Source organism: Carettochelys insculpta, chromosome 14, assembly GCF_033958435.1.
Source record: "Carettochelys insculpta isolate YL-2023 chromosome 14, ASM3395843v1, whole genome shotgun sequence".
NCBI classification, from domain to species: domain Eukaryota; kingdom Metazoa; phylum Chordata; order Testudines; family Carettochelyidae; genus Carettochelys; species Carettochelys insculpta.
This window is the reverse complement of record NC_134150.1, coordinates 2107397-2125924: the sequence shown is the minus strand read 5'-3', so window position 1 is coordinate 2125924 and position 18528 is coordinate 2107397. Positions and strand designations below refer to the sequence as shown.

At 66.5% G+C, this 18528-nt stretch overlaps 2 protein-coding genes across 3 annotated transcripts in view; one reads left to right on the top strand and one right to left on the bottom strand.

The window, feature by feature from the left end:
- The window catches only part of ZNRF1 (zinc and ring finger 1), a 42936-nt gene extending 38549 nt beyond the window's left edge, over positions 1–4387 (top strand). The window contains exons 3-5 of one of the 2 annotated variants that reach the window (XM_075009076.1): positions 253–358; positions 2353–2443; positions 3425–4387. In XM_075009076.1, coding sequence (XP_074865177.1) covers positions 253–358; positions 2353–2410 — 164 coding nt within the window. In that variant the 3' untranslated portion in view covers positions 2411–2443; positions 3425–4387. Of the gene's footprint in view, positions 1–252; positions 359–2352; positions 2444–3295 lie in introns of both variants that reach the window. The other variant, XM_075009075.1, reaches the window with a different exon arrangement.
- A 5441-nt stretch (positions 4388–9828) lies between these two features.
- Positions 9829–18528, bottom strand: LDHD (lactate dehydrogenase D). Its single transcript, XM_075008813.1, has 11 exons — positions 18461–18528; positions 16970–17082; positions 16240–16381; positions 13469–13610; positions 12917–13076; positions 12635–12834; positions 12430–12558; positions 12158–12285; positions 11587–11677; positions 10918–11029; positions 9829–10329 (listed from the first exon to the last, which is right to left on the bottom strand). Exons 1-11 carry the CDS (start codon positions 18524–18526, stop codon positions 10164–10166), a joined length of 1449 nt encoding a protein of 482 aa, XP_074864914.1. The 5' UTR covers positions 18527–18528; the 3' UTR covers positions 9829–10163.

Sequence of the window (18528 nt, the reverse complement as noted above, 5' to 3'; positions counted from 1 at the left end):
GCTCAGAGCTGCGTGGACATGGCACACCCTGCCCTGTGTTCTGCATCTGGTCCCTCAGGCTCCACCTAGCAGCCTTTGTGGGGCCCTAGTGTCTCTTCCCCCCACCCCCACCCCCAGTGATCAGCCAGGCTGGGAGCAGCAGCAGTGCGGGAGGGGGCAGGTGCACAGCCCAAGGGAGCTGCTCTCCGAGGATGGTGGTTGCCCAGCGTATGCCTTCGGCCCCTCTCATCTCTCCTCCTTCGGCCCCTTTAGACGACGTACTGACTAAAGACGCGGGTGAGTGCGTGATCTGCCTGGAGGAACTTCTGCAGGGAGACACGATAGCCAGGCTGCCCTGCCTGTGCATTTATCACAAAAGGTACAGCGCCAGGCGCAGGCCGAGGGGTGGGGGCGGGCTCTGTGCTTCCTCTGCAGAGCAGCTGCTGTGGAACAAGCCCCAGACAAAGCCTCCCGTGGCCCATTCGTCCAAGGCGTGTGCCCCCTCTGCCTCCACCCAAGCAGGGCTCTGCTCCGGCTCTGCCACTGACGAGCTGGGTGTCCTTGGCAGTGTTCCCTATAAGCCAAGTGCCTGTGCAGTGGCTCAGGAGAGATTTCACATGCTGCCCAGCTGATGAGCGACGTGCCCGTAGATGGGTGTTTCTCCTGGAGGTGCACATCCGCACAGCCCTTGAGGCACATAAAATTTATTCCACGGATGGCAGAAAAGATGCGTGGAAATGCTGGCCCTGCCGTGCCTAGCACGGCGTGTTCACTGGGGAGCTACAAATTGCACATTACATGTAAGGTAATGCATGTTGGAAAAAATAACCCAAATTACACGTACTACATGATGGGGTCAAATTTAGCTACGACAGATCAGGAAAGGGATCTTGGAGTTATAGTGGATAGTTCTCTGAAGACATCCACGCAGTGTGCAGCGGCAGTTAGTAAGGCAAATAGGATGTTAGGAATTATTAAAAAATTATTAAAAAAGGGATCGATAATAAGACAAAAGATATCAGACTTCCCCTATATAAAACTATGGTACGCCCACATCTTGAGTACTGCGTGCAGATGTGGTCTCCTCACCTCAAAAAAGATATATTGGCATTAGAAAAGGTTCAGAAAAGGGCAACTAAGATGATTAGGGGCTTGGAACGGGTCCCATATGGGGAGAGGCTAGAGAGACTGGGACTTTTCAGTTTGGAAAAGAGGCGATTGAGGGGCGATATGATAGAGGTATATAAAATCATGAATGGTGTGGAGAAAGTGAATATAGAAAAATTATTTACCTTTTCCCATAATACAAGAACTAGGGGACACCAAATGAAATTGATGGGTAGTAGGTTCAAAACTAATAAAAGGAAATTTTTCTTCACACAGCGCACAGTCAACCTGTGGAACTCCTTGCCCGAGGAGGCTGTGAAGGCCAGGACTCTATTAGGGTTTAAAAAAGAGCTTGATAAATTTTTGCAGGTTAGGTCCATAAATGGCTATTAGCCAGGGATAAAGTATGGTGCCCTGGCCTTCATAACAAGGGCAGGAGATGGATGGCAGGAGATAAATCACTTGATCATTGTCTTCTGTTCTCCTTCTCTGGGGCACCTGGCACTGGCCACCGTCGGCAGATGGGATGCTGGGCTGGATGGACCTTTGGTCTGACCCAGTATGGCCATTCTTATGTTCTTATCCGCCCTGCAACGGTGCCCAGTGGTGCCACCTCTGCCCAGGCGTAGCAGGACCCTGCGGGCCGCTCCCAGGGCTGCCTGGTTTGCTAGCTGCCACCAGAGAGAGCCTGGGGGCCCTTGGCCTGCCTGCGAGAGTCCCGCCCTGGGAGCTGGGGCCGGCCAGATGCCCCCCCCGTGCCAGCCTGCAGGGCAGCGTCACCCCGGAGGTAGCAGCTCCCAGGAGGGACCAGGGCAGCTGCATTGTGGCTTCCCCCCGTTTTCCCCCCCAGAGCCACAACACAAAGCAACCTGCCCGGCAGCAAGCAGAGCCGCGGAACGTGGTCTCTTATGCATCCCCCTGTCTGCCTGCACCCTGTCGCTGTTTTCTGGGCCCCTCCAGCACAGGCAGGCCCCGCCCTGGGACAGCGAGGGAAACTGAGGCACTGACTGGGGCACTTGACCAGGCACCCAGGGAGTTGAACCTGCTCTACCAAGTGCCAGAGCCTCACTCCTCCTCTCCTGACCCCGCCTACGCTGGGCGTCCCCCCGGGACTCGTGGCATGGCCTCGCGAGCCGGCCACCCTGTGTGTCGGCAGCCGCCCCAGGCTGGGCACGCTGGGCGAGAGCAGCCGCTTTGGGAGCTGGGGCACTGAGCAGGCCTCTGCCGGCTCTGGGGACCTGCAGTGACCGTCGTCTTGCCCCGCAGCTGTATAGACTCGTGGTTTGAAGTGAACAGATCCTGCCCAGAGCATCCATCCGATTGACCCGCCAGGCTCACCTGCTGACGTCCCTCTAAGGTGAGGAGAGCTGCCCCAGCGGTGCCCTGGATTGTGTGCTGGGCGGTGGCAGCCGCCGGCGGCTTTGGGGCCAGGTCTGGCCTAGAGGGTTTTCCCCGAGTAGGGGCCCCGCCGGGGCGAGGGAGGCTGGCGCGCCTTGGCTGGAGAGGCAGAAGGGTTTGAACTTCCCTTTCTCCCAGGCGCTCCCCTCTCCTCCCCGGGGCCGGGGAGAGCCGCTTGCTGCCTGTAGAGAGCAGTGTCTCCCGAGCGGTGGGAAATCAATCCCCGGCCTGGGGAAGCCAGCCACGCTGGACTTGTCCTGCCTTGTGCCCACGCAGCACCCCTGCTGGGGCGCGCCCAGCCTGCCTCTCGGCGCCGCTCTCCGGGGGCGAGCCGAGAGTTGTCCCTTCGGCCTGGCCACCGAGCCGATTGGCTGGGAAGTGGTTGAGCAAAGGCAGCCGGAGCCGCCCCGCCAGAGCCATCTGCCGAGTCACGGTGCCCAGGCTGTGCTGCCAGCAGGCTGGGCAGGGCCCACCTGGCTGCAGACTGGCCGAAGGGCCAGGAGCCGGCCCTTGAAACTGGGGAGGGTGTGAACGAGGCCAGCGCGAACTGCGCTGCTGTCGGAGGGGAGCCGGATTGGGCCTCGGTTTCCCCAGGCAGACGGGAGCCGCCAGCCTTGCAGCGCCCCCAGAGCGCAGTGCTCTGCCTGCTTGGGGTGGGCTTCACTAGACCTCTCCTGCTCGCCGCATGGCTCCCCGTGCGGGAGAGCGTCTGGGCGTGAAACGTGGGAGTGCGCTGGGCTGGGCCGCTGGCACGCCGCCACTGCCGTCCCCCCGGAGCTGGGCTGGCTGACCTTAGCTTATCTCTCCACAGGGCACCTCGCTGTATCTGCCCTCTCCCCCCCGCCTTCCCACCTGCCCCTGCCCGTCTCGGGCTGACTCCTCCAGAACCAGGCACTTGAATCCCCTTGGGACGCTGCCAGTTTCCTTTTTTAATTTAAAGGCCATGTCAGTCCAGGAGAGCCTGCCCTTGGGAGCTCTCCCGCCCCTGCACCTCCCCAGCCGCCGGCTCAGGGAGAGAGGAGCAGCTGACTCGCGCCCGAAAGGAACGTCCGTCATGATGTTTGGCCGAAGGGCCTCTTCTCCCAGCCTGGAAGGAAGGCTGGCCCGGGCCGAACGGAGCATGGGTTAGGTATTCCTCTCCGGGTGACTTCCTGTACCCCTTGTGAGCACCTCCACGCTGGGCCGGGCCCAGCACCGCGAGTCCCACTCGCTTTTGCACTGACAATGGATTCTTCCCCCCCTTTGAGGACACCGAACTTAAGCGACCGAGTGTGCCGGGAGACGGGCGCCCCCAGCAGCGGGGGGCGGCTCCCACTTGCCGGCAGGAGGCGCGGTGGGTTTGTCTTGGAAGCATTTAAAAAAAACCCACAAAGTTCAGTGTCGACCGGGTGCGTGTGCCTGGTGCCGTTGACGGACCGCCTGCTCTTGGACGCGGCTGTGGCTGGACAGGAATAGCCAGAGGCCGCCCGAAAAGCTTTCCACCCCTCACCTGCCGCCTTCTGCTCGGGTCTGGAGTCTTAGTGGCCAAAACAGGGTCCCTGTCTGCTCCTGTGTGTGTGAGAGAGAGAGAGAGACTGGGGGCATGGGGGGCGGTTTCATTACAGTTCCACGTTGTAAAGGTGTAAGTGTCCCCCAGGGCCCTGGGTCCTTTTCCTTAGAGCCGGTGGATTTGGGGGCAGGGGCCCAGGCAGAAGGGAAAGAGGTGGGATTCTAGTCAAGCAGTCCCGCCGGCTGTGACTGAGGAGCGTTCCAGCCATGGCCAAGGCCCCGGCGGGAGCTCGAGCCAGCTGGGCAGGTTTCTGTATTTATATATTAAAAATGATTTAAAAACTGTTCAGAGCTTGGGGGGAGGGGAGCTTTCTTCATTCGTCCAGGTGTTTTGATATGGTATTAAACTACTGTTCGGTAACCTCCTCGCTGTCTTATTTCACCGGCGTGGGGGCCGGGGGAGGCGGATGCCGCCTGGCCTGCAGCACAAGGGAGTGGGGCTGGCCACTGGCTGCTGCAGCTCGTGCAGGACGTGGGGTGGGGTTGCGTTGGGTTGGACCGGTGGCGCTGAAGGGTGCTAGATCTGACCACGGCCTGGCCTCGGGGGCAGCAGTGTTTTTGGGGATCAGTTGGACCTGCACAGGGCAGGCCCAGAACCTCCGCTCGGGCGCAGTTACGGGCATGGTTTAAAGGTTTGGAGTAATGGTTCAGTGCTGCAGGGGCTGGGAACCCCCGGGGGTCAGTGCTTCTCGGGGGGTGGGGGAGGGACTTCCTGCCTGCCCCCTTGTACAGCCGTCAGCCCAAGCACACAGGCAAGGGTTTGGGGGGGCGGGGGGCAGAATTCACCGTCACTGCATGCAGCCCAGCCTAGCCCATCCTGCCTGCCCCGCCAGGCCGCAGAAGGGGAGGAGTTGGGTCCCCATTAGGTGGAGGGAGGGCCCCTGAGGACAGCAGGGGCTAGGGCTCTGCTTGGCTGGTCTGGGGCCTCTGCCGCTGGTAGGGGCTGAGGTGCCAGTGGGGTCTGGTGTGAGGCCAGGCTGCTGCTGGGTGCTGGAACTCCGGCAGTAGGGCCCAGCCCGGCAGGGTCTGAGCCTCCCTTCCCCAGGGGATCACTGCAGGCCCCCCCCACCCCCCGCAACCTTGCAGGCCCAGGAGGGGGAGACAGCCACTCGTCTGTCAGGTCTTCATCTGGGGAAGGCCAGGGGTCTGGGCAGAGGCTGGAGGGGGGGCTGGGGCCTGCCTCTGGTAAAGGGCTTCAGGCGTCCCCAAGCTCTGCCCCCCAGCTGCAGGCATGAGTGACGTGCTCACAGCTGGAAGAGGAAGTCCTAGTCAGCAGACCCAGTGCAGGGCAGAGGCATCAGCCCAGCGGGCAGAGCCGGTCCTTCCGGCTTGCCTGGGGCTGAGGAGCCGAGGGGTGCCCCACTGGGTCTAGGCTCGCCTCGGCACAGGCTGGCTGCCTTCCCTCTCTCCCCAGCTTCCACCTGCCCCCTCTGATTCAAACCCACTGGGCCCCTTCCTGCTCTCTGTTCAGGGCAGAGGTGCTTGTTATCTGCCAGCTTAGGTTACAGAGCCAGGGGTCAGCCTCAGCCCGTGAGCAGCTCAGCCTGTCCCGCACCCTTTTCCCCCCTTCTGCACTGTGATGAGCCGGGTCACTTAGCCACTGACCTGGGGCAATTCAGGGCCCTCCCTGCATGACGGGGCATCAGCTATGCTGCTGTTCCCCCTGACGTGGACCACCTCCACGTCGTAGTCCTGCAGGAGCAGCTCCGCTGGTGCAAACGCTGCACCTCCCTGATCCCTGTCTGCTGGGCAGTTGTCAGAGGGGAGCAGTGTCCAGCAAGCAGCCAGCCCCAGCTCCACTTAGGGAGCTGCCCCTGCCCCTCCCAGCGCCTGCCCCCAGCCAGCACCAAGTTCTCCTGTCCTGGTTCGGCTTCATCATGTTCACGTGATTCACCCAGTGGCTGTGGGCCCCGTTCGACAGTCCCACCACCTGGCTCACCTCATTTAGCCATTTGACGGCCTTGAAGGGACCATCCCAGGCAGCTCGTTCTGCTGCACGGGTACGAGAACCACCACTTGGGCCCCAGTGATGGGCTTGGGCCTGGGCATTGCAGTTGTAGCAAACTTTTTACTTCCCTTGGGCCCTGGACAGGTTCTCGCTGGCCAGGCCCATGAGCTTGGGGAGCTCTTCCCAGAAGGCCAATACCTACGTCGCCACCGCCATCCCCCCTCGCTCGTCTCTTCGCAAGTCCAGGGCTCCCTGCACCCTCTTTCCATACAGCAGCTCAAAGGGGGGAGAACCCTGTGGATTCCTGGGGCACCTCCCTGTATGCAAACAGCAGGTGGGGTAAGTACTTGTCCCAGTCTTGGGGCTGCTGGTTCATAAATGTTTTCAGCATCTGCTTTGGGGTTCCACTGAATCTCTCCAGCAGCCTGTTGGTCTGTGGGCCAGGTGGGCCAGACCCCACACCTCTCCCACAAGCTTTGCAGCCGGGCTGATGTGAAGTTGGACCCCTGATCTGGAAGGACCTCCTTGGGGAACCCCACCCTGCTGAAGATGGCCAGCAGTGCATCTGCCACAGCACTGGCCTCCATAGAAGTCAGGGTCACTGCTTCTGGGTAGCAAGTTGCAAAACCCACCACCCCCAGGGCCCCCCATTCTCACACTGGGCCAGCCCGTACCAGTCCCAGGCCTCCTGGCCCTCTGCCACCTCACCGCAGCCAGGGCCACTTGGCATCTCATCTTTGCCGTGGTGTGCTCATGCTGCTGCTCTCTCTCTGTCCTCCATCTCTCCCGGTCCTCCTCAGGCTGGCACTGGCCATCCCCGGCTTCCAGGTCCTGCAACTGCACCCAGATCCCCAGCCGGCACAGCTGTGCCGAGGAGGACCGCCCCCCCCCCCCCCCAGGACAAACCGCTGCTAGCAGAGCGTGACCTGGTGGGCGTCGCCTCTGTGTGGCGGAGTCCAGCCCCCACCAGCCTGCCTGAGAATCCGAAACGCTCCCAGGAGGTGACCAGCAGCTTCCTGCGGGCACAGCATCCAGCCCCCTGGATCGGTCAGTCTCTTCCAGCCAGGCCATCAGCACCCCACAACTCCCAAAAGCCGCTTGGCTCTGGCTCTTGTACGCCTCCTTCCTTCTACTGCCCCCCAGTCAGTCACTGCTGGAAGCCCCATCCATGCCTGCAGTGCATCCCACTGCTCCCACCAGCTGTCAGGGGGTTCAGGGTCCCTATGCATTGCACCCTAACCGCAGGAAGGAGTGACTCTCACTCGGCAGGAGAACAAGAAGTTTATTAGACAGAGACCGAGCGCAATGCAGAGCTATCAGTACAGCTGGCCGGCAGTCATTCCATGCCATCGTGGGGAGAGGAGCCTGAGGGGTGCCCCCATCTGGGTCTAGCCTCCCCTCGGCACAGGCTGGCTGCCTTCCCTCGCGCTCCCCAGCTTCCAACTGCCCCCTGTGATTCAAAACCCCAGCTGGGCTCCCCCCATCCTCTGTTCAGGACAGAGGTGCTTGTTACCTGCCAGCTTAGGTTACAGACAGCCGGGGGTGATCCCAGCCCGTGTGAGCTGCTCAGCCTGTCGCACACAGCTCCCTCTCCATCCCGGAGGCTGCAGCAGGGGAGGATGGGGGTGGGGCTGAGCCCATATGAGGCAAAGGGGGCACCCCCCAGGGTGGAGAGACAAGAGCTGAGGAATTCTGGGGAGTCCCTGGCAGGAACCGGGCTGGGGGGGCGGGAATTGAGTCTTCCAGGGAAGCCTTGGGCCTTGCTCTGCCAGCTGCTCTCCTGGGGCACCAGCAGTGGCTCTCTGGCCCCCTGGCGAGCTGGGGTGCCCCCCTGCCCCTTGCACCTGCTGGGTAGGCAGGCAGCTGTACAGCAGGAGGCTGAGGCAGCCATGGGCTCACGGTGGTGGCTCTGAGCTGCAGGCTGGCCCTGGCACCTGCCCCCAGGCTCTGCATGGGGCAGAGGAGTCACCTGGGCCCCCTCGGCTGGGGTGGGGGTGGGGGGGGGCCAGTCCCTGCTCCCAGCCCTGCCTGGAGCCTCTCTAGGGGCCAGGGGCCAGGCAGGGCTGCAGTGTGCAGCCGTGAGAGCTTGGTGTGGCTGCTGCCATGCTGGGCCAGGGGCTTTGGGCTCCCACCCGTGCTGGGCTCTGGCCTTGGGCCCTACTGGGTTTGGGAGCCTGCTTTGGAAAGGGGGTTATGGCCTGAGCCCTGCAGGGAGCAGCCCCTACCCTGCTCCCTGCAGCCAGCCTGGGGTGGGGGTGGCGGTGAGAGCTCAGGGTTGGCCGGGTCCTGCCCCTCTCAAGCGCTCAGCTTTGCAGGGTCCTGCTCTGGCTAGGGGGAGCCCCCTGCCCCCCTGGGGTACAGTGCTGAGCTGCCTGCCTGCTCCCCTGCAGCACGCCCTCGGCCAGCCCCCGCCTTGTCCCTGGGCCCGGGCCAGCCCTGTGCTCTGGCTGGCCACAGCCCCTGGTTTCCCAGCTGGAAATGGCCCAGACCCACAGCTCAGGGTTGGCAGAGACCTCGGGCCCGTCTTGCCCAGCGCCTGCTCCAGAAAGGGCCTCATGGGCTACATGATCCAGGCTGGGGCAGCTCCTGAGTGGGGTCCCACCAGGGCCTTCACACCCAGCCAGACTCCTGCACAGCTGGGGCTAACCCACAGCACACCGGGGAAACTGAGACCCAGACAGAATTCATTTAAGCCAAGAAGAGAATTCCACACTTCATCAAGACACTCGTGCGGGGGGCGGGTCTGAGTGGGGAGCAGCAGAGGGCAGAGCTGGGGGGGTCCCAGGGCAGTGGGGGAGCTGAGGAGGGAGGTACGGGCTGGGAGAAGGGGCGGGGGGAGGGGAAGAGCTGGGGGTTCCAGGGCAGGGGGGAGCTGAGGAGGGAGGTACGGGCTGGGAGAAGGGGCGGGGGGAGGGGAAGAGCTGGGGGTCCCTGCGGCAGGGGGGAGCTGAGGAGGGAGGTACGGGCTGGGAGAAGGGGCGGGGGGAGGGGGAAGAGCTGGGGGTCCCTGCGGCAGGGGGGGAGCTGAGGAGGGAGGTACGGGCTGGGAGAAGGGGCGGGGGGAGGGGAAGAGCTGGGGGTCCCTGCGGCAGGGGGGGAGCTGAGGAGGGAGGTACGGGCTGGGAGAAGGGGCGGGGGGAGGGGAAGAGCTGGGGGTCCCTGCGGCAGGGGGGGAGCTGAGGAGGGAGGTACGGGCTGGGAGAAGGGGCGGGGGGGAGGGGAAGAGCTGGGGGTCCCTGCGGCAGGGGGGAGCTGAGGAGGGAGGTACGGGCTGGGAGAAGGGGCGGGGGGAGGGGAAGAGCTGGGGGTCCCTGCGGCAGGGGGGGAGCTGAGGAGGGAGGTACGGGCTGGGAGAAGGGGCGGGGGGGAGGGGAAGAGCTGGGGGTCCCTGCGGCAGGGGGGAGCTGAGGAGGGAGGTACGGGCTGGGAGAAGGGGCGGGGGGAGGGGAAGAGCTGGGGGTCCCTGCGGCAGGGGGGAGCTGAGGAGGGAGGTACGGGCTGGGAGAAGGGGCGGGGGGGAGGGGAAGAGCTGGGGGTCCCTGCGGCAGGGGGGAGCTGAGGAGGGAGGTACGGGCTGGGAGAAGGGGCGGGGGGAGGGGAAGAGCTGGGGGTCCCTGCGGCGGGGGGGAGCTGAGGAGGGAGGTACGGGCTGGGAGAATGGGCGGGGGGAGGGGAAGAGCTGGGGGTCCCTGCGGCAGGGGGGGAGTTGAGGAGGGAGGTACGGGCTGGGAGAAGGGGCGGGGGGGAGGGGAAGAGCTGGGGGTCCCTGCCGCAGGGGGGAGCTGAGGAGGGAGGTACGGGCTGGGAGAAGGGGCGGGGGGGAGGGGAAGAGCTGGGGGTCCCTGCCGCAGGGGGGAGCTGAGGAGGGAGGTACGGGCTGGGAGAAGGGGCGGGGGGGAGGGGAAGAGCTGGGGGTCCCTGCGGCAGGGGGGAGCTGAGGAGGGAGGTACGGGCTGGGAGAAGGGGCGGGGGGAGGGGAAGAGCTGGGGGTCCCTGCGGCAGGGGGGGAGCTGAGGAGGGTGCCTGGGGGCCAGAGAGCGCACAGTGTCCCCCTCCCCTTTCCACAGCACCATCCGCCCCCAGCCTGAAGTGGGCGCGGGGGCAGCCCATGGCCCGAGTCCGTCTGTGCTTGGTGGGGAGGCACCTGGGGCCGGAGGGGAACCTGCCTGGGGTGCTCTGCCCCTTACAGCACCTTCCCAGGGTTCATGAGGCCCTTCGGGTCCAGGACAGCCTTGATCTGCCCCATCAGGGCCAGGCCCAGCTCCCCGAGCTCCTCCCGCAGCAGCTGCCGCTTGCCCAGCCCCACACCGTGCTCCCCGGTGCAGGTGCCGCCCAGGGCCAGGGCCCGTCTGGGGAGAGAGCAGGGAGAGGTGTTTGGGGGGGGCAGGCGGGATACAGAGCCTGGGTCAGATCCCTGCACTGGAGCTCCCCACAGGCCACCGGGGGTGGGGAGGGGCTGGACCCAGAGGGGGCCAAACAGGCACAGGGGGGCAAAGCAGAGCTCTGGCCCTGGGGGCTGGGGCCCAGGACAGGTGCCCCCAGGAACTCCTGCGGGTCCTCCGGGCCCACAGCCAGTCAGGGCCAGCCCCTGTGCTCCCCGGCGGGATCCCAGGACCTGCCTCTGCCCTTCAACGCCAGTGCCAGGCTAGGCTGGGCGGTACGAGGCAGGGCAGGGCAGCAGGAGACAAGGCTGGGCTGGGCTGGGCTGTACGAGGCTGGGCTGGGCAGGGCTGTACGAGGCTGGGCAGGGCAGGGCTGTACGAGGCTGGGCAGGGCTGGGCAGGGCAGGGCTGTACGAGGCTGGGCAGGGCAGGGCAGGGCAGGGCTGTACGAGGCTGGGCTGGGCTGGGCAGGGCAGGGCTGTACGAGGCTGGGCTGTACGAGGCTGGGCTGGGCAGGGCAGGGCAGGGCAGGACAAGGCTTTCAGCACTTCCCACCTGGCCAGGCGAGTCGCAAACTCCTTGACGCGGCAGCTCTCGGCGGGGTCGCCCGGGTCAAACAGCAGGATGCAGTGGAAGTTCCCGTCACCCACGTGCCCAACCATCGCGCCTGGGGAGACAGAGCAGCGCGGCGCCTGAGAGGTGGGTACAGGGGCTGGCGCTGGGGCGCCGGTGGCAGCGGGGGAGTCTCTGCGGGGCTGTGGTCAACGCCCAGCTGATCACACGCCAGGGCTGGCTTGTCCCCTCCAGCCCCGTGGAACACAGGCAGGTCCTGCTCAGCTGGGCCCCAGGGGCACTGGCAGAGCCGGGGGGGGGGGAGGGGGCGTGTGTCACGCGTGTTTGAAGCGTGCCAGGGGCGTGCACAAGAAGTGTGTGTGCGTGAGGTGCATGAAGTGTCTGTTGGGGGTGCAAGAAACATGCATGAAGCAGCTCAGGCATTTGAGGTGTGCACGAGGCTTGCGCAAGGCACGTGCGAAGCATGTGAGAGGCTTGTGCGAGGCGTGCGAGCGAGGGGCACACCGCCCGCCCTGGTCTCTGTGGGGCTGGGTGCCGTAGGGCCTGCGGTTAGCTGGCGTCTGAGGGCCGTGCAGCCCCCGCCTGCAGGAAAATGGCAGGGCACGTCCTTTCTCCCATGATGGGGCCCTGGGCGGTGGCCCCCTCACCCACCTGTGAGCCCCGACTCCCGTAGGTCTCTGTGGGTCTCCTCCACGATGTGGGGCAGGCGGGAGATGGGGACACACACGTCCGTGCTGTAGCCCTGGGGGGGATACGGCTGAGCACTCACTCACGCCTCGCAGGAGGAGCAGGACGTGGCCCAGTGCCCCCAGCCCCCCTCGCATCCCAGCTCCCCACTGGTGGGACCCTGGCTCAGCTTGGCAAACACCCTGCTGCACCCCGACGTGGAGGTCCGGCCCCACTCAGCACGGCCCCGAGGCCTGGGGAGCCCTGACCCCGGGAGAGGAGCCAGGCCAGACAGGAGGGGCCAGTGGGTGAGCGCTGGCCCCTGGCCGGGGGAAGCCCACAGGGGCTCTTGGGTGAGGGGCTGTCCTGGGCCACCGGGAGCCCCTCCCCGTCAGACGCTCTCTCCCTTCCCTTGGCAGCCCTTGTCCTCTCCCGCCCCCCACCAGCCTCTGCCCTGCACCCCACAGCCTCTCCTCCCCCCACGAGTGACCCCTGCACCCCCCCAGCCTCCCCCAGGCCCCCTGTCCGCCCTCCCACCGCCCCTGCGCTCACCCACCTTGCTGCCGGGGCGCAGCGCCAAGGCAGCGTACCAGGCGCTGTGCCGAGCCGCCCACAGCTTGTTCCTGGCCTCTGGCTGGCGGGCCCAGGCGAAGTCCGAGCCGCCGTTCAGCTGCACGATCTCCCCTGCGGAGCGAGAGACGCCCCCCAGCTCCTGCGTCAGCCCAGGCCTGTGGTGCTGAGGGAGCCCCAGAAGGGGCGAGGGGCCGCTTGGGGCACCGCAGCCCCCTGCCAAGAGGCGTGCGGGCGAGGAGAGCTGGCCGGGCGTACCTGCCTGCCGGGCCTGCTCCTCCACGCCGGCGGGGGAGCCGTGGAACTCCAGGAAGAGCGTGGGGGCCACAGCGTAGCTCAGGCCGCTGAAGCGGTTACAGGCGTCCATCATGACTTCGTCCAGGAACTCTAGGGAGGCCGGAGATCAGCGCCCCCAGGGCTCCCTCGGGGGAGCTCCCACCCCCCCCCGCCCGGCCCAACTCACCGACGCGGGCCAGGGGCAAGCCGGCCTGCAGCGCCTGCACCGTGCAGCCCACGGCCGCCCGCACGCTGGGGAAGGCGCACACGGCCGCCACCGTGGCCTCGGGGGTGCCATGGAGCCGCAGCGTGGCCTGGGTGATGAGCCCCAGCGTCCCCTCGGAGCCCACAAAGAGCCTGGTCAGGTCGTAGCCGGCAGCGCTCTTCCTGCAGCGGGACGAGGGGGCTGGGGTGAGACCCAGGGGAGGGCAGCAGCCCCCGGCGCCCCCCACTCTGAGCCCCCCGGTACCTGTAGTGGCGGCCGCTGCCAGCTGTGTGCAGCACCCTGCCGTCGGCCAGCACCACCCGCAGGTTGAGCACGTTGTGGCACATGGTTCCGTAGCGCACGGCGTTGGTGCCCGAGGCGCGGGTGGCCGCCATGCCGCACAGGGAGGCATCGGCGCCGGGGTCTGGGGAGGGAAAGGGCAGGGCTGGCAGGCGGGGGGACCTCGCTGCCCCTCCTGGCCGCGACGGAGGCAAGTGCCCAGGCCGGCACAGGCCCTGCCACCCTACCCTGGTGCCACCTGCCCTGGGGGCCAGGTGTGCCATGGCCCGTGCCAACGAGGGGCCTGCGGCAGGGCTGGCTTTTGTGGCACGCTGCCGGAGTGGGAGCCAGCCACTTTGTTCCTGGCCGCCGGCACCGCTGGCGGGGGGCAGGTATCTGGGGGCAGAGGTCCCCCACCCACGGGCAGCCCAGCCCCGCGCCACGTCGCCAGCCTGAGCCAGCATCCGGCTCCGACACGGCTGAGCTGCGGCCGTGGGCTGGGGATGGGGCAGGGCCCTGGGCAGCCTGGCACCATACCGACAGGGAACCAGAGGCCAGTGTCCCGCAGGTAGCTGTTCAGCGCTTTGCGGGTCACCCCCGGCTCGACGGCCACGGAGAAGTCCTCAGTGCTGAGCGCAGTGATGCGGTCCATTTGGCTCAGGTTAAAGCACACGCCACCCTGGCACGGAGAGGGGGGGCGGGCATCAGAGCCAGCTCGGTGGCACCCCCTGGGAGGGGTCAGGGACCAGCTGGGTGTATCGCGGGCCTGGGGTCCCCCTGCCCCGTGCCCCAGCAGTATCTCACCACGGCCGCCCTGGCATGGCTGCCCAGCCAGGGAGTCGCCAGAGCTCCGGGAGGAAAGGAACCCCTGCAGGAGTCCCACGCTCCCTCGCCAGCGCGGAGGAGCAGGTCTGGCAGGAGGGGGCCACTCCCCGGGGACACAGGCTGGGGCCCCCAGTGCCAAGCCCTAAGACGGGAGTGAGCCACGGAGCCTGGCACAGCTGGAGGCCAGGGCTGCCCCCCTGGCATGAGAAGTGGAGCCTGCCTGGGAGAAACCCCACCGGAACAGCCCTGGCTGGGCCGTGCACACACCGGCCTCTCCTGGCACGGCCCAGCTGGGGACAAAAGGCAGCAGCCAGGGACTGCAGGGGAGGGCAGGCCACTGCGCCAACCACCCAGCTCCTTTTCCTCACTGCACCGACCCCCCCCACTCCATACCCACTGCACTGACCCCCCATACACTCACTGCACCAACCCCCACTCCATACCCACTGCACCGACCCCCCCATACCCTCACTGCACCGACCCCCACTCCATACCCACTGCACTGACCCCCCGTACCCTCACTGCACCGACCCCCACTCCATACCCACTGCACTGACCCCCCCATACCCTCACTGCACCGACCCCCACTCCATACCCACTGCACTGACCCCCCCATACCCTCACTGCACCGACCCCTGCACTCCATACCCACTGCACTGACCCCCCCATACCCTCACTGCACCGACCCCCACTCCATACCCACTGCACTGACCCCCCGTACCCTCACTGCACCGATCCCCACTCCATACCCACTGCACTGACCCCCCCATACCCTCACTGCACTGACCCCCACTCTATACCCACTGCACCGACCCCCCCATACACTCACTGCACCTACCCCCGCACTCCATACCCACTGCACTGACCCCCCATACCCTCACTGCACCGACCCCCACTCCATACCCACTGCACTGACCCCCCCATACCCTCACTGCACCGACCCCCACTCCATACCCACTGCACTGACCCCCCCATACACTCACTGCACCGACCCCCACTCCATACCACTGCACTGACCCCCCATACCCTCACTGCACCGACCCCCACTCTATACCCACTGCACTGACCCCCCCGTACCCTCACTGCACCGACCCCCCCACTCCATACCCACTGCACTGACCCTGCTGTACCCTCACTGCACCTACCCCCGCACTCCATACCCACTGCACCTACCCCCCATACACTCACTGCACCAACCCCCACTCCATACCCACTGCACCTACCCCCCATACCCTCACTGCACCGACCCCCGCACTCCATACCCACTACACTGACCCCCCATACCCTCACTGCACCAACCCCCGCACTCCATACCCACTACACTGACCCCCCATACCGTCACTGCACCGACCCCCACTCCATACCCACTGCACCGACCCCCACTCCATACCCACTGCACTGACCCCCCCGTACCCTCAGTGCACCGACCCCCACTCCATACCCACTGCACTGACCCCCCCGTACCCTCACTGCACCGACCCCCACTCCATACCCACTGCACTGACCCCCCCATACCCTCACTGCACCGACCCCCCACTACATACCCACTGCACTGACCCCCCATACCCTCACTGCACCGACCCCCCGCACTCCATACCCACTGCACTGACCCCCCCATACCCTCACTGCACCGACCCCCAGCTCCATACCCTCTGCACTGACCCCCCGTACCCTCACTGCACCGACCCCCCCACTCCATACCCACTGCACTGACCCTGCTGTACCCTCACTGCACCTACCCCCGCACTCCATACCCACTGCACCTACCCCCCATACCCTCACTGCACTGACCCCCCACTCCATACCCACTGCACCTACCCCCCATACCCTCACTGCACCGACCCCCGCACTCCATACCCACTACACTGACCCCCCCGTACCCTCACTGCACCGACCCCCCCCAGCTCCATACCCTCTGCACTGACCCCCCCGTACCCTCACTGCACCGACCCCCGCACTCCATACCCACTGCACCTACCCCCCACACCCTCACTGCACCGACCCCCGCACTCCATACCCACTACACTGACCCCCCGTACCCTCACTGCACCGACCCCCCAGCTCCATACCCTCTGCACTGACCCCCCCCACCCTCACTGCACCGACCCCCAGCTCCATACCCACTGCACTGACCCCCTGTACCCTCACTGCACCAACCCCCAGCTCCATACCCACTGCACTGACCCCCCCCACCCTCACTGCACCGACCCCCAGCTCCATACCCACTGCACTGACCCCCTGTACCCTCACTGCACCAACCCCCAGCTCCATACCCACTGCACTGACCCCCCGTACCCTCACTGCACCAACCCCCACCTCCAGACCCACTGCACTGACCCCGCTGTACCCTCACTGCACCGACCCCCAGCTCCATACCCACTGCACTGACCCCGCTGTATCCTCACTGCACTGACCCCTGCTCCACACCCACTGCACTGACCCCCCCCCACTCCACACCCACACACACCGACCCCCCCCCGTACCCTCACTGCAGTAACACCGCCCTCCAGGCCGGTGCCAGAGCCAAAGGGGATGATGGGGACTCCATGGCTGTAGCAGATCCCTGCCAGCTTGCTGACCTCCTCCACGTCCTGGGGCCAGACCACAGCGTCGGGCGGGCAGCACCTGCAGCAAGGGAGAGCCCAGCGTAACGCTGGCTGCCCCGGGGACCCTCCAGAGTGGCAGGCTGCTTCTGGGCAGCATGTGCAGCTCAGCTGGGGCCCTGAGAACACAGCAGGGAGCCAGCCGCACGCTGGGGGGTGGAGATGGGTGCAGGGCCTCCAGCCAAGGCTGGGCGAGCGGCAGGGAAGAGGGGTTGGAGGGCTGAGGAAAGCCCAGGCCCCATGGGGCTCCAGCACATTGAGCCGCAGGAGGGCCTCGGCAGTGTGGCCAGGGGCTCCGTGCCAAGGCCCGTCTGCATCGGCTGCCACGGGGCGGGGGAGAAGCAGGACTTCCCTGGCGTCTCGGAGGTCCAGCCCAGGCGCGAGGCTCCGGCTGCAGTAGCAATGGGTCTCCGTCGCAGCGGGGCCAGGCTGCCCCCAGAGCCTCCCCACCCCCATGGTGACATCACAGCGCCACCCTGGATGGCTGCAGGTCCCAGCCCTGCCATGGGGCAGCCACGCAGCAGAGGCTGCTCAGAACCCCGGGGGGAGCTCAGGCACGCAGCAGCCCACCCTGGGGCGCGCGTGGGGCACGCCGGGGGCTCCCGGATACCTGTGCATTGATTCATCCTTCCCATGCTGCTCCCGGATGGCCAGGGAGGTGGACACGTTCGGGCTCCCCACCGCAGCCTGCAGGGCCTCCACCAGCTCCCTTGGCAGCTGGCCCTAGGGAGATTTTAAAGGCCGGGGCGTTACCAGCACCTGCCGGGACGCTCCCCTTTGGCCAAGCACCCGGGCCCGAGCGCCAAGCGTACAGGCAAATCCAGACCCGGGCTGGGAGGCGGACACCCAACCACAGCCACCTGTCTCTTGCCAGGGCTGAAGGGCACAGGATACGGCGCCCGTGCTGGGACGGTGGCTTGGCTGCTGCAGGACAGGCCTTATACCTCGCATGATGGGCAGGAGCGGCGAAGCCAGGTAGGAAAGGCCCTCACATCCTCTATCCTCACTGCCCCTAATCTAACACTGCAGACGGATGTCAGGCCCCAGCACGGACACGGAGGCCAAACGCTCCCGAACGCTGGGGAAGCCGCAGGCGGGCGGCTCCCCACAGGAGACTGGCCTTCTGAGAGAGACAGACGGGCCCCTGGCGAGAGACAGGTTGGCACCAGCAATCTCAGGGGCCTGGCTTCACCAGGGCCAGGGCTGGAATGGAACAGCCCCTCGGCCTCCCTGCCCAGCGCCACGGAAGGGAAATGGGAAGCCATCATGCTGCACTTGCAGACGCTTCGGCTGCAGCCGTTCCTGCAAGGACTCCTCCATGGGCACCCAAGGCCTGGCCTTCAGGGGCTGGAACCCACCGCCCTCCCTGGGAAGGGCTGGCACGGCGGCTCGAACCCCCAGCAAACCCCGAGGAGAGCTGCATCAGGCGGAATGGGGCTGGGGCAGCCAGAGGGGCATCCCCCAGCCCCGGCCCCAGGTGCCAGCTGGCTCCGAATGCAGCAGAGACCCTCAGCAGCCCCCCCAACACCCTGGTCCTAGCAGCAGCCTCGGCCCCTGGTTTCCTGCCACCTCTCCCGCGTCCAAACCACCGCTGAAACTGAATCGACACCTCCGGTGCCGGACCCACCGCAGCCCCCAGGACAGACCCCCCGAGGGGGCCTCCTGCCTCAGCCCAGCGCCCCCCAAGCCCAGCGCTGGGGCGTCCACCCCGGACTCAGGCGCCCCCCGGCGGACTGGCACAGCGCCCCCGCCGGCAGCCTGGGGTTCTGCGGCTGGTGCACAGACCTCGGTGCACGCAACAACGCTTACTCCGCACGGGGCTGGAAAACCAGGAGCGCTGGGCGCAGCCCTCCTCCCCCGGCACCTCCGCCCCGCCCCGCCAGCGCTCCGCCCGGCAGGGGCGGCCTCCTCTGCACCCCGGGCTCCAACCAGCCCGGCGGGCCCCGCGGAGGGCCACCGTGCGCCCCGGGGTGCCCTGGGGAGGTGGGGGCGCACGCCGGGGGGAGCCGGCAGGGCGGGGGGGGCGATCGGCCCCTGTGCCCCCCACCCCCTGCGAGGGGCCCGACGCGCTGGCGATGGGCCGGGCCGGGCCGGGCGGTACCTGCAGGCCCGAGCTCCGGCGGCGGACGAGCGCCCCGCGGCCCAGCCACAGGCTGCGCAGCGCCATGG

Coding starts and splice junctions, on each gene's coding strand:
- LDHD (XM_075008813.1), bottom strand. CDS start 18,526: ATGGCGCTGCGCAGCCTGTGGCTGGGCCGCGGGGCGCTCGTCCGCCGC. Junction 13,611..16,239: donor GCGGTGTTACTGCAGTGAGG/GTACGGGGGGGG, acceptor TCTCCGTGCCAG/GGTGGCGTGTGCTTTAACCT. Junction 11,030..11,586: donor ACGGGAGTCGGGGCTCACAG/GTGGGTGAGGGG, acceptor CTGTCTCCCCAG/GCGCGATGGTTGGGCACGTG.